This window comes from Ursus arctos, unplaced genomic scaffold (assembly GCF_023065955.2).
Source record: "Ursus arctos isolate Adak ecotype North America unplaced genomic scaffold, UrsArc2.0 scaffold_1, whole genome shotgun sequence".
Lineage (NCBI taxonomy): Eukaryota > Metazoa > Chordata > Mammalia > Carnivora > Ursidae > Ursus > Ursus arctos.
The window spans coordinates 71,830,661-71,846,102 of NW_026622763.1; the positions used below are offsets into that span (position 1 = coordinate 71,830,661).

The 15,442-nt window shown below is 33.8% G+C and overlaps 1 protein-coding gene across 2 annotated transcripts in view; it reads right to left on the reverse strand.

The window, feature by feature from the left end:
* Positions 1-204: 204 nt before the first annotated feature.
* The window catches only part of STK17B (serine/threonine kinase 17b), a 43,221-nt gene continuing 27,983 nt past the window's right edge, over positions 205-15,442 (reverse strand). For both annotated transcript variants that reach the window (XM_026492285.4, XM_044381325.3), the window contains 5 exons: positions 10,552-10,696; positions 8,538-8,664; positions 6,823-6,871; positions 5,473-5,652; positions 205-3,491 (listed from right to left, as the gene is read on the reverse strand). In XM_026492285.4, the coding sequence (XP_026348070.1) occupies positions 3,209-3,491; positions 5,473-5,652; positions 6,823-6,871; positions 8,538-8,664; positions 10,552-10,696 (784 nt within the window). In that variant the 3' untranslated portion in view covers positions 205-3,208. The remainder of the gene's footprint in view (positions 3,492-5,472; positions 5,653-6,822; positions 6,872-8,537; positions 8,665-10,551; positions 10,697-15,442) is intronic.

Here is a 15,442-nt window from a genome sequence, read left to right on the forward strand (position 1 = left end):
TACCTTCAGGCAAGGAGGTTTGTTTTTAAGAAAAACAAACTTAGAAATATTTTAAAGCAAAAGACAATCATATAAAAAAGTGCTTTTTAATTTTTAACCAAAATGATCATTAAGTTGATATCAGGGGTTTTTTTTGTTTTTTTTTTTGTTTGTTTGTTTGTTTGCTTTTTACTGGGGTATTCGTAATAATGTCAGTCAATATGCTTAAGCAACATGATTATTTAATGAAAGATGGGGGCAGGTGTGATTTGTGTGAAATTTACAATTAGAACTTAAAATTCTTTAAACTCTTATAAAATTATAAATTGATAATATTTCTCCAAATTGGAAGTCAGATAACTTAATTTTAATACAATTTGAAATTAAAGTACAATTGTTTACACAACAATGAATAAAGATAAGTTTCCAAAACAGATATAAAAATGGAAATTCAAAAATAAACAGAAGAAATGTAAACAGTTATAAAAAATAGCAACTTATAAATGTTGCTTAGAGCAAGGCTATTCAAAGTATGGTCCATGAGCTATTAGTAACCCATTCCAAACAAAGAAAGAACTTGTGCCAGAATGAAAATTAATTATATCATTAATCAGCTGACTTTCTTTTATAACAAGACTTTCTTTAAAGGAAGCAATGTATTGATATACATTCTGGCACAGGTGCCTTATCTCATGACAGACTGCAGAACACATACTGCTTACTGTCTTTAAAGTGCCACTATAATTTTACCGCTCAGAGTTAACTTCACTGTGGGGAAAAACATTAAAATGACAATTGTAACTGTCATCTATACTTTATTTTTTAATCCTATCTATCCAAAAGCAAAGGTATTAAACTTTATAAACTCATCACAATTTAACATTAATTTTCAGATGTGTTTAAGTGTTAAGACATCTGTTCACCTCGGAGAGGTTAACATTCCTACTTTAATGAGATATATCATCTAATTTGATAGATACTCGTTTTCAATTTTGGGAGAAAAAGAATCGAGTCATTTGTTAACAAGTTCTCTCTAAATACAGATTTAATTTTTACATTTCAAACTGAAAATATTTAAATTCACTTTCATGAAGAAATTGAATTTTTATACTGTTTGTGCAACTACTTGTTATTTTTTTACGACAAAAATAGAAAAAGGTATGGAAATTTACAACTTTGTGTATTCTGTTAACTAAGGGACAGCATACGAACTATTTCAAGATTCCTCAGATTAAAAGAAAGCTGGTATAAAATATTTTTTAAGAATGAGCTCATAATTAAAATTCAAACACTTCTTTATTTTTAATTTTTTACTATGGCATAATTCCTCTAGAAATTTAAAAATAAAATATGATCTTTTGTAAAAATCCACTTTCACCAATGGCTTACCAAGCTTTACTACCTGCATTAGTTTAATACGGAAGGCAAATAAATGGACAATCAATTTAGAACAAAACTTAGTTTTAGACATACAAAAGCCCAATTTAGCTTCTCCAATGGCTAGTTTATTGAACCAACAAACTACTTCTTAAAGAATTTAAATGTATATTTACATGTCCATAAGAAGAGAGCTCCTTTGGCACCTGAGTTGAACACAATATAGTAGAGCAAAGACTCTCTAAGAGAAAGTTGTCTAAAGACTATATTTTATCTATCTATACATAAATACATAGCCTGTACATATACACATATGCACACACAAGTAGAAATAACTTTTCCTTTAAGAAATGCTGAAGTTTTCAAAGGAATTCACCATTTAGCCAAATAAAGTGAACTGACAGCTATTAAAAACAGTTTTAAGTTATTTGGAATCTTAACCAAATTTCAGAAAGTTAAAGGTTTAGAGTAATATTTAATTCAAGGCGGTGGGGAACTCAATAATTTTTTTGTCAAAATAGAATTTCTTTTAATGTAGCAACATAGTCATGAGGTTACAATTATCCAAATGTGATAATATAACAGAATCTTGAATAGTAACCAGGTGCAAAGTCATCAAAGATAATCAAAAAAGGAGTAAATTTCCTTCTACTGAGCACAACAGTCACCGGCCACTCTGCTGACCTTAGACTTTTACTTGCATTGGTCCCAGCAAAAGACTATTAAAGGCCACCTGGCAGACTGCCTTCTGCTGAGCCTCATCACTCACTGGAATTCTACATAAGCTCTTGAGAAGAGCATGATGTCATCAGGTTTTATGATCACATCCACCTTGCTGTCATGGACTCTGGCCCTGAGTTAATGTCTTACGGGGCTGTGATATTTTTTTTACACGTACTTTTAGAATGCTGAATGACTCGCTTATACCCTAAGACTCAGAAAACATCTAAAATTCTGTAAGTTGCCCAAATCAGGCAGCATTTTTTTCTATACTCAATTAATAAATATGTTTGCCCACCCAAAATAGAGCACATTTCTGGGAGCAGAAGATACTTAAATATCCTCTACTCCAAAGTACCTTCTACTCTGGAATTTCTGGAAGATGAAAATCCTCTATCCTTGTGTACCATCTAATTCTCCATCTTTCAGATATTATTAAATCTGAAATATGTTGAGAGAGGGCAAAAGACATTTGAGTTAAAAAATGATGCCATGCTGCTCTTTTTTCTGCTCCAACTTGTATAGAGTATTCCTAATCAGGTTTCTAGCTCCCTCTTTTGCTCTGGTTAAAAGACCTGTCTCATATAGCAGGCCATATATCCTGGAAACCTTAAGCAGTTTCAAAATATTTATGATAGAAATATTTTCAAATTTAAAATACCCTTGAGCTTCTATAAAATAGTACATATTCTTCTTAAACTTGACACTACTATTTTAACAAAATTTTGTCAATAGAGGCATGGTATAGGACTTACCTTAGAGAACCTATTAAATTCATGTTTTCATTTTGTTCAGTTTATTTCCACCATAATATAACCCAAATCACTGCTTTCCTCATCTGCAAAACATTTTGATAAACTCATTTGAACTTGAATTCTTTAACATGTAAACTCACATGCACAACTTTTTGTCATATTTGAATATTTCTTCTCTGCAGAGTTAATATTTCAGAAGAGGAAATGAAATTATGCTGGTTACTAGTAATTTAGCATCAAAACACTTCCTTAAACTCTTCTATGCAAAAGTGCATTTACAACATAAACATGCCATAAATGAAGGTACAAACTACAATCTCACATTGGAGTAGATTTCAAATTCCAAATTCAGTCCAAATAAGTCAAAGAGAAAAGTGCTAACACAGCAAATCTGAAACAAGTTCATGGGGATTGGGCAATGAGTTATCAAAGCGAAATCTTTTGGAAACCATGCTGCTATCCTCTGGAATATTCTCCTTGTCTTCTCGATCACTACAGGTTCCATTACAAGAGGATTTAGAAGTTTTGTCTTCAGAGGACCTTAAAGAATGATCTTGACTTTGAGAGGAACTGGAAGTTTCTTCAGGGTGAAATAAATTTCCAAAGTCCCACTGCTGTAGCCAAGAATGAGACAGGCAGATTTCCGCTGTTGGTCTTTTCCTTTGAAAGAAAGCATCAAGTGAAAATTGAGAACTAAAAATCAAGTTGGAAATGCCTGCAGTTTGATATACTATAGACTTATTTTTTAAAATTTATTATGAAGATAACATACTCATAGTACAGAAGGGAGTAACAATACAAAGACTGGAGTATGTAGAGTTTCTTTAATATTGACAGGTGCTGAAAATTCATTTTATCATGGGCCTTACAGATGAGACTAGTCAAAAAGCTTGAAAATATATGTTAGCCTCACAAATAAAAATTGGTAAAATTATAAAATCTCTTGGGTATACAAACTCTGAAAGAAAACATATAATTTATGGTCTTTATTATTATTTTGTGTTCTTAAAAGCAATACTGTTAAATCTTGAAAATAAAGGCTATTCTTGAATGATGTTTATCCAATATTTGGAATTTTTACATTTTTGTTTTCTCTTTTGAAAATTATATGGTCAAATACCACAGTATGTCAAAAGTTAGGAAAATACCTATCTATAGTCAGAACTCCAACCTTAACAAAACCACCATTTTCATTAGAACATATGCTTCCTTAGGCTTTAACTTCATTTTTTTTTTTTTAAGATTTTATTTATTTGTCAGAGAGAGAGAGCACACAAGCAGGGAGAGTGGCAGGCAGAGGGAGAAGAAGGCAGAAGGAGAAGCAGGCAGAGGGAGAACCAGACAGAGGGAGAAGCAGGATCCCCGCCAAACAAGGAGCCCAATATGGGACTCAACCCAAGAACCCTGGGATCATGACCTGAGCCAAAGGCAGATGCTTAACCAACTGAGCCACCCAGGCATCCCTTAACTTCATTTTTTATGATAATTTTAATTTCATTGTTTTCTGATTACAAAAAAATTAATGTGCTCATTCTTTTAGAAATTATGTTCATTTTTTTGATTATAAGAGAATGAATGCTCATTTTAGAAATTTTAGAATGTTAAGTAAAAATGAAAATGAAAACTGCTTATAACTAGAAGCAAACAGTATTTTTACTACTACTACTACTACTACTAAATTCATGTCCAAAATACAGGCAGTGAGAATTTGTTTGGACTTGCTTTTTTTTTTTTTTAAGATTTTATTTATTTATTTGACAGAGACAGCCAGCGAGAGAGGGAACACAAGCAGGGGGAGTGGGAGAGGAAGAAGCAGGCTCCCAGCAGAGGAGCCTGATATGGGGCTCAATCCCAGGACTCCAGGATCACGACCTGAGCAGAAGGCAGATGCTTAAGACTGAGCCACCCAGGCGCCCCTGTTTGGACTTGCCTTAAGGCAATAAAATAATTAACAAACCTGTGAGTTCTTTTTCCTTGAACAGATAAGAAACTGAGTCCTCCAGGAGATTAAGTAATTGTCAGAGATAAAAGACCTGACAAGTAACAAAACCAGGATCCTAGCCCAAGGCACTATATACCACAGCTTCTGCATAAAGTATAGCCAGGCCATTATACAGTAAATGGGGATGATCTGAGTAAAGAAAAGGGAGGTCAGTTTTTTCTTTTCCTGCTTTGAAGTTGCCAGTGGGTGAGGTAAGAGTCCTAAACCATAATTTCAAGTCCCTTTTTTTGCAGGTGGTCAAAGAGCATCTGACCCTTAAGGATTTGACAATCAGTAATTTATATTTGCCACATAACTATAATTACTTGTCTACAAATTATTCACTACAAAGTCTATCATAGCCAGCCATGTGTATTGTAAACCTATTTCTAATTATTTTAGGGAATTTCAGGGTTTAGTAGCAGGATGAGAGAGAAATAACCCAAATCTTCTCTTAACACCAACATTTCCTATTGTATATTTTTTTTGTTTGAAGTTACCGGTTTGTCATGTAATGATCTCTACACCACCTTTCTTCCTATTTTATCTGAAACTTGAGAGCATACTTCTAATAACTGTATACTGTTTTAGAATGTATCTTTCTCAGTAGACATATAATATTCATTTTGTAACAGTACTTAAATTAATGTTATAACTTACTCTGGATTTTTTACTAAAAGCCTCTGGATAAAATCTGTGGCCAGCTGTGAAACTGATGAAAAAGTTTCTTCTGAATAATCTACATTAACTTGAGAAATATTGAGGTATGTTTCTTGATTATCTTCTCCCACAAATGGAGATGTATGAGTTAACAACATATATGCTATTATGCCAATATTCCTGAAAAACAAATAAGGGACAAGAGGAGAACTTAAAACACGTGTTAATCTGAAACATTTATATATAAAATTGATCCTCAACATATTCTTGTCCTCAAAACTTGTACAGTTAATCTATAGACTTAAATTGCTTTTCAAACTTCCTGTATTATTAAAACCAAAATAACTATGTTATTTCAAAGTCTGTCTCAGAGAAAAGGAACATGAAAGGAATACACGTGTGTTACATAATTATAAATATAATGAATTGAAGATATATCATGATATCTATAGTCTGCCCTTCACTCAGACACCTGTTCCTGAGTACACAAAGCTGCTCAAAGGGCAGCATTTCCTAAATGGTGTCAATGACACAGTAATGACCTGTAAGACACGAACAGGAGTTCAGTGCAAATAGAGTCAACAAGTTTGGCAAAGCACAAGTTGGGCAGGCAGACTTTTTTTCATTGCAAAACTTTTCAGAGCCTTAAACATACTAATGACAAGTCTGGTGCTCAGGAGCCAGAAAAAGACAATACATACAGTACATGTTTCCCACTTAGTTAGCCAAGGACGGTTTTTCCTTGGCAAGCTGATTACAGTTACATGGAACACAGGGAATAAGTCTAAACTCTTCCACTTGGCCTGTGGAGTCAGCCCCCACTGTGGTCCCAACTAAAGTTCCAGTAGGAATTCCAGTTTTACTTTCTATGATATCTGATATTCAAAATATCATTTTGCTTGCCACAAAAACTTACAATACCCTAGAGATATCATCTCATAAAACTAAACTTTTGCAGAACCTGACCACATTTTTCTGCCTAGCAAATGCCTTCCTAGTTCTTCCAGACCTAGATCAGATATCTGCCATCTGGTGCTTATCTGCTGCTTCCTCCATGCTCATTAAGTATTTTACCTTACTACAGAAAATGCTGCACATTACTGCAACTACTTTGTTTTTTTATTCCTCCAGGAAAGGGATTTTCCTATTTACTTCTGTATCTTTGGATCACAGCCAAAGTATCACTTAAAAAGAATGGACAGGTAAATGTCTTCTTGTGGCATAGTAATGATACTTGAGAAAAATCTTTTATAGAAAGCCTTATTATTTACATTTGGAATCAAAGAACCCTAGAACAACATACACTACCCAACATGTAATAAAAGATTTAGGTAACTAGCAAAATCTTACCACATATCTGTTGCTGTGGTAATAGGATCATAGTTCAGGATTTCTGGAGCTGAAAGCAAAAATAAAATTCAAGTTTAGTATGACAAATTTAAAAACAGGAACATTATTTTATAATAAATTAAAACTGGTTTTAATTTTAAAGAACTAGTAATATCAAATTAATAGAAATTTAGCATAGTATTAATTATCTTGTGATTAGACATTTAAACATATCAAAAGTTGAGCAAATTATATAACCAAATGGTTCAAAAATACCAATAATATTCTTGGAATAACCAGTAGCTATGTAGGTTGGTTTGTTTGTTTTTAATCACTAAGATCAATCTTAGGAAAAACAATTATGAAGAAGTAAAATTTTAGACACTAGAATCTTTTTAAAAATTTTAGTTTTAGTTTTATTACTCTATGTTAAGAGTTAGTTTGTGTTATTTTATTACACTAATTTAACTTTTTCTTTTCAGGGTAAAGAGAATCATATGTATTTACAATAACATAATGAGCAAATTATGCTTCCTAGATGAGCTTTAAATTTTTGAGTAGATTAAATATCCCCCTTAAACCATCAAAAACCTAAATTCCTATGCAGTTAATTTCCCTTTTCCTTCCCCACCAATTTTTTTAAGTGCAAAATAAATTTTTCATATTTTGTAAACATTATCACAAATTTTGAATTAGTAGAGTCCAAACTAGAATTTATGCTTAAATAATAACTTTGTTTCACAGTATAGTTTCATAATTTCTCCAAAGAGAACTTGTTTCCTAAACCCTAATGTTTTTATTAATAAAGACTTTGAGTCGTATATATTTGTCAGTCTCTGTCTATCACACAATCTACAACCTGACAACATATTTCTGTGAGCTGTGTTATCTATAATTACAATCATTTATTCTAGGACACTATAGCCCTTATTAACACTCAAAAGTTAGTAATTTGCTTTGTTTTCATTTCGGGAGTCAGGTGCATTGCTGAGAAGCACCTGTTCTGTTTAGTTGTACCTTTTCAATGCTCACATAGGAATATCAATATGAGCAACAACAAAAAAGCATAAAAAGATTATTACTATAACTTAAAATACTTTAAATTTATGTTCTGCTTTATAGAACTTAATATTTTTTCATCTGCGTGATCTAATTCGTTGATATAGTACAATATCCCTAGATTATCTAATCATAGGACTTTTTTGGCATCTTTTTTCCTCAAAATCCTCCTTTTACAATCCTAGGCAAAACCTCACATTTTTAACACACCAGCAACAAATAGCAAGCAGTCCTGCTAACAATTCTTGCAAAACTAAAGATAATGCATATTGTAAACAGCTTCAGAGTTGGGACAAGGACAGAGGTAGAAATGACATCTACCCAATACCTAGGCTTCAAAGGCAATAATGGACAAAGTGACTCTCTGTTTTCCTCTTTTTCCTTTTTCTTCTGTTCCCTAACTTCCCCTTCACCCACTCTTCTTTATGTACCAAGCCTTTACACACAAACATTAACTTTTAAACTTATATGTCCTATGTCCTATGAATTGTTGTGAGAGTCTCAATAATCCTATGTACACTAAAGTTCATTTAAATGTGTCATAACCAAATTTCAATCCATTAAAATACCTGAACTAAATATATCCTGGAATTACATGCTCTAAAATACAGTTTCATAGAGGTATCATTTAGTTGATACATTTCAATATGGTGTAGAAAAGAAAAAGAAATTCTTACCTAAGTATTCTGGTGTTCCCATGATTTCCCGAAGTTCACATGCATTCCCTATTTTTCGAGACATTCCAAAATCTACAATTTTTATATCTCCAAGAGGGTATATGCTGCTCAATAATATATTCTGTGGCTAAATAAAGCATAATAAAAATGATAAGTAATATACAATAATAAAAGAATAATATTCTCAGATTGGAGGTAAATTGTTTAGCTATTACACATTTCATTGAGTCATTCATCAAACATCTACTGAACTACTTATTTAGGAAAAGCTTTACACTCAAGGATAAATAAAATTAAAAATATACTCAGAGGATTCTTAGTTTGGACAAAAAAGAAGTTAGATGAATATTTGGATTAATTGACTATGAGATATACTCAGTAATAAACACAAGACTACTTAATTCTGCATATTATAAAGTCTAAGAAGATTTTACTGTAGAGATAATATTTAAGCTGAACCTTACAGGATAAATAGGAGTATGTCAGTTAGAAACGCACTCTAAGGAACAGCATGAAAGAAGAAAGGAAGGAATAATAAAAAACGAATACACTTCCAGAAACAGAAAATGGTCCAGTATAGTATGATGGATCTGGGTTTGATTGTTGCCAGGTTTTTAGCTCAGACAATAAGAGATATGGATGTATGGAAGGTTTCAGTCATTGCTTCCTAGAACTGTGCAACTTTGCTTTACAAAGCAAAGGCCTGAGATCTATTACAAAATTCCCTGCCACTGTCATAACCCATATAGCTGCCAAGGTGCTGCTCTCAAAGTCTGTGAGAAGAATCATAAGTCTAACTTTGGGAGAACCCCATGCTTGTTTATTATTAAATCAGAGAGACATTAAAGGAGAAGAGACAAGGGTAATTGGATCTATTGTTATCAATCACAGGCTTTAGGATATATAAAGCCAAGTTTGTTTGCCATCCCTGACTACAAGGGCTGTGTGGTGGTTAGGTAATACACGCGACTGGTCTGTCCTTAGCAGGAAAAAAACCCAACAGGAAGTTTGTGGGGGCACGATTATCCTGATTTTTACGACACTGTTATTTTTCCAATATCTTATTGGTAAGGGACATGGCAGGGCTGTTAGATATAGTAAATACTACCCCTCTTCCATGGAGGAACCCAACACAGATGAACAGATTTTCTTTTTCTTTTGAAAATGGGGTAAGATAAAGAGAAAAAGTAAGTCTAGTTTGAGACGTGTACATTTTAAAGTTTCTGCAAGACATCCCAATGGTATCTAATCTGCAGTCGGAGAAAATAATTTGGAGTTTAGGAGAGAAGCCTGGGCTATAGGTAAGAGAGCTGGAAATCATCATTATTGTGAAAGTGATAGTAAAGGACAAAGGATCATGCAACAAGGAGAGTTGTATACAAAGAGTCCAATGTTCAAAAAAATAAGAGACTGACTGAAATTTTGGATGGCTGTGGGGGAAGGATACGGAGAAAGGATAATAACATAAGAGGTTGAAGTGGTATTTCAGCGCTTGAGGAGTAAGTGGCCTGAATGGTCTGGGCAGGGGGCAAAAAAAAGAAGAGCCAAAAGACTAAAAGTTTCAAGGTAAAGATGAACGAATATAATGGGAGCAACTAAATGAGGACTAACTGGAGGTTAGCTTCAGAGATGGAGATCAGACTAGAGTATTTAGAGGTAGGACCATATTACAAGACGAGAAAATCCAGGGTATAAGAGTGAGATGTAGATTAGAACAGGGTAAAGAGTGAGAAGTGGTAAAATCCAGGGTATAAGAGTGAGAAGGATTAGAACATGGAGGAATGATGGTTTTTAAGAACCCAGTGATTAATTTGAGCTGCTCACACATGCAGTCTCCTCTCTGCCAATATAAAATTCAGTCCATGTAGCACACGAGTAAACAAGGAGTGCACCACTGCTGTACAGAGGGGCATGATCTGACTGTTGCTTACTACCAATACCAGCTTGCAATTATGCATCCCAAGAGCAGAAGGAACAAAGATGTTGTATCAGTTAAAATCATATGTTACATTACCTTCAAATCAAGGTGTACAATGTTATTCTGATGTAGATAACAAACTCCTTCAAGTATTTGTTTAATGAGTCTGATAATGTCATTTTCAGAAACCATTTCAGCCAGCTCAGGTAAACACAAGTTGAAAATTTCTCCACCTGCAGCACTGAAATGAAAGTTAAATAATAGAAACTTGAAAAATCATTGACCTAAAAGTGACAACTTTTAAAAACTGTACAACTGTTAAGTAAAAGACAAAGCTAGTATCTAAACTTTAGTCTCTTTATATAGACACAAACACTTAAGAAATTGGGGGCAGGGAGGGTGGGAGAGATCTTTAAGGAAGAAAGTAAATGACAAGAATATTTCAAATTTTGAGTACCAATACTTGTATAATTAATAAATAAAACTGAATTGCTTTAATTCAATAACATTATAATCTGCTTTAATGACACAAAAAAATTAATAGCTAACACTCTGAACTCATCTCTGCTCTTCATTTTATTCACTTATATATAGATATAAATATCATCACTTTTTGATTCTCATGACAACCATGTGGAGTAGGTAGTTATTATTTCCATTTTACTAATGAAGAAACAAGTACAAAGAGGTTTAGCTACTTGTACAAGGTCACATGGTAAATGGGGAACCAGAATTTGAAGCTGTATGATATGGGTGAAAATCTGCATTCTTAACCAATACCCTGTACTGCAACTTTGCAAATCTTTTATTATTATTTTAAAAGAATTGAAAATCTAAAGAATGTTGACAAAGGCATAGAAAAAAAAGTCCCTACGTTTGGAATCAAACAATATAAATATATATCCCAAATCTGCTATTTACGAGCAATATAACTTAGGATCAGTCACTTATTTGCCTTTCCCCATCTGTAAAACTGAATCGAAATCACTGAATTCAATAGATTTTTTTTTTGAGGACTAAATCTAAAAAATGCAAAAAAAATCTAGGTGGTTATTCAACAAATTTATAAGGTATGTTTAAGAATATCTCAAGCAAAGCATATTCTATGTGGTAAAATAGGACAGTGTCTGGCATGTAGAAGGTGTTCAGTAAAAGTGTTTGTTGAAGGAAGGAAGGAAGGAAGGAAGGAAGGAAGGAAGGAAGGAAGGAAGGAAGGAAGGAAGGAAGGAAGGAAGGAATAGGCAGTCATTCTTAGAGAAGCTGAAACTGAAACTCGGAAGTCTCATTGACTGTCAAGAGGAAGAAGCATGTCATGTGCATTAGGGCCTATAAGAAGAAAAAATAATGGTGGTCAATTGGAGTCCTACACTGAAATACACAGGACTGACCCTTCCCATTGCAGATGTAACTTGTAACTAAGCCATCTCTACCAATCTGTGCCAGTTAGAGGCTGCAGAGATTTGCTGCTTTGCACTTTATCATATTCCAGAGATAACTGTGTGGGACAGCTGGTAAGGAATACTTGTAATAACTCCAATTATACTTACACTTCAACTTCCCCCAACACCTGAAACTCCGAGAAAATTCATAAAAAACAACACACCTGTCTCAAGATATCACGGTAAGGACAATCTGAGTATTAAAAAGTTAGTTTGCTATAAAATTTATAGTTATAGAACTAAACTCAAAAATAAGGTATAGGAAGACAATATTAGAAATTCGTGTTCACCTACAAAAAAATAAATTAATCTTTATGAATAGTTATATATAGACTACCCTTGGTGGTCCCTTGGTCTGCAGGTCAGATGTTTGTCACAGCCCTGCTCAAAGTCTCCTGAGGTAAGAGGGACTCCCCAGGCCAGGCTGCCAGTGACACCCTCACTACTTCCCTTTCCGGTCACATTATTTAGTTTTAATGAAACAAACCCTCTTAAAACAGAAAGTGGCCTAAATATTCCTGCAAAGATACTGCAGATAATATTACTAATGCAATCATAAGCAAATAAGAAAATAAAGAGATGATGCTTTAGATTCTTAGAATGAGTTCTTTGCTCAATAAGAATTATTTGATGAGAAACCAGACCAAATAATTTGAATTATAAGAAAACTGTATAAAATATGGATTTACATCCACTATTAAGATATGAAAACCCAAGGTATAAGAGTGAGATGGGGGAGAATGATGGATTAGAAGGATTAGAACATGGAGGAATGATGATCTTTAAGAACCCAGTGCTTAATTTGAGCTGCTTGTACATGTGGTCTTCTCCTCTCTGCCAATACAAAATTCAGTCCATGTAGCACACATTCACTAACATTAATCCAATAGCCAGAACCCTCCACTAATTCAAAAATTCCAAAAATACAAGAAAACAAACTAAGAAAAAAAATGTAAAGCACTCCCTGGTGGCTAGGACATATGAGATAAGACAGTAGGTTGCTTATAGGGGTACCTACTGAAATTCAAGACTGCCTGGGTTCCATTCTGGCTCTGCTGCTAACGAGCTGCATAAATTGGGACAAAATATTGCCTCTGTTTCCTTTACTGTAACACAATGATACATGATGAATAACGATAGCTCCTGCTTCATTGGATTGCTCTAAGAATTAAATTAGATAAGCCATGTAAACTATTGGACACAACAGATGTTTTAGAGATCAAAGCAGATCTATAAATATTTATGACAGTGCCTGACACATGGTAACACATTCAGTAAATATAAGTATTCTTATAATAAGTAAACAAATTTTAATTCCAAGCCTAGCAAACACGTAACCTTTCTGAATTGGGGGGCTTCTTACTGAACTCTGATTTTTAAAGGCAATTTATTTTTTTTTTATTTTTTTTTTTTTTAAAGATTTTATTTATTTATTTGACAGAGATAGAGACAGCCAGCGAGAGAGGGAACACAAGCAGGGGGAGTGGGAGAGGAAGAAGCAGGCTCACAGCAGAGGAGCCTGATGTGGGGCTCGATCCCACAACGCCGGGATCACGCCCTGAGCCGAAGGCAGACGCTTAACCGCTGTGCCACCCAGGCGCCCCTAAAGGCAATTTAAAAAGCCTTTGCTAAATTAAAATTCATTTTTAGAAACATACTGTACATATAAAAATACACACAATATATTCTTAAGTGAAAAAAAGAGTGTTACAATGAATATTCCCAAACTAACAATTTTGTTTCTAAAGGTACACAGGCACACACTAAAAAATAAGAGTAATTTTAAAATATAGGAATATGCCATAAAAGTAATTTTATTTAACACAATTTAAAAGGTAAATTTATTTAACACAATACATAGCTATTACTTTTGTAACCAGAAAAAGTATCCTAAGGGTTTTTTGTTTCAATAACAAAATCAAACAAATATGATTGCCAGCCAACCAGATTGCTTCTTCTTTTCAGTTTGGCAAGCTGACCAATGTCTTTTGTAGGACTGCCATTTTTCCCATAAAAGAGGGATGTAGGTAGAGCTATGAGAAACAGAAAATTAGGAGGAGCTAAGAGGAGGGAAAGAAGAGATAACACAAGAAGCAGATTGCAGAAGTTAGCAGAAACTAGAAGCATAAAAGGAAGCAGTGAGTAGTAGACAAGCAGATGCTTTGTTAAAACAAGCCACCCAAGAGCAGTGACTACTGAGAAGAAAAAGACACCTCTATAGTCAGAAAAGACACCTGTATCATTATCACTGCCTTGGAAGGTATATTCAGGTATATTCCTTCTTTCTCTGTTAGAAGAATTTGCCCCGATGGGACATCAACCAACAAATTTAAAAACTTGGAGTGTTTGCATGCATTTGCTTATGTATTTGTATATACACTGTGTGTGTGTGATAATAGTACTTTAGTATAATTACACTGTCATGCAAACCTATGTGTTATATACCATCTTTCAAATGATTCAGTAAATGTCATAAAACGTCAACCAATTGGTAAATCAAACTAAAGAGTATGAGTGTTAATTGTACTGCTCTTTCAACTTCTCTGTAGATTTGAAATTTTGTAATAAAAAAGTCAAGGAAGAAAAGTATGTAGGATGGTTTAAGGAGGGGATCAGATTGGTAATTGTTATTAGAATAAAAGATCCCATTGTTTTATTTTCACCATATAAAAAATTATGCCACCTTATTAAAACAACTAAGCCTGTCTGACCAAATTTTTACCTTTGAGATTATCTGATGTGACAATGCCACCCCAAAAGTGATAGGAACGGCAATTAAACCAAAGTTCTAGTAAAAAATTTTAGTAGGTCTTAGTTGCTCTAGTAAGAAATTATTTTAATCCATCTAACACATTTACTGAGTGCTTGCTACACTTCAGCCATGAGGTACAGTTCTGCCCTTACAGAATTCAGTTTACTGAGTACGGTACCTGAATCAATTTTTGGAGTATGAATAAAGTCCAACCATAAAATGTGCCAAAATTTTTTGATGTATCTTGTCGTTGCTATTTAGATAAACCCCCAAAGAAAATTTTATGAAAGCCGTCAACGCTCCTATTTTTTCACTCGCCAAAACTAGTATTCCAATACAGTGTTTGAAAAATGTTAGCTAGGGGCGCCTGGGTGGCACAGCGGTTAAGCGTCTGCCTTCAGCTCAGGGCGTGATCCCTGCGTTATGGGATCGAGCCCCACATCAGGCTCTTCTGCTATGAGCCTGCTTCTTCCTCTCCCACTCCCCCTGCTTGTGTTCCCTCTCTCGCTGGCTGTCTCAATCTCTGTCGAATAAATAAATAAAATCTTTAATAAAATCTTTAAAAAAAAAAAAAAAGAAAAATGTTAGCTAATTTTCATATACTTCAAACATACAGTGTCATACAAGTAGTTAATTTTTTAAAGGTTAGGGGAAGAATCTGACTAATCACAAAATGTATGAAAAATGAAATCATATTGGTAGTACTGTGGGTATTTCTACAGTTCTAATTTATTTTGAAGGTGCTATAATATACCTTAATTTGTATGCTGGTGTTCTGGGAAATGTACATAGTATT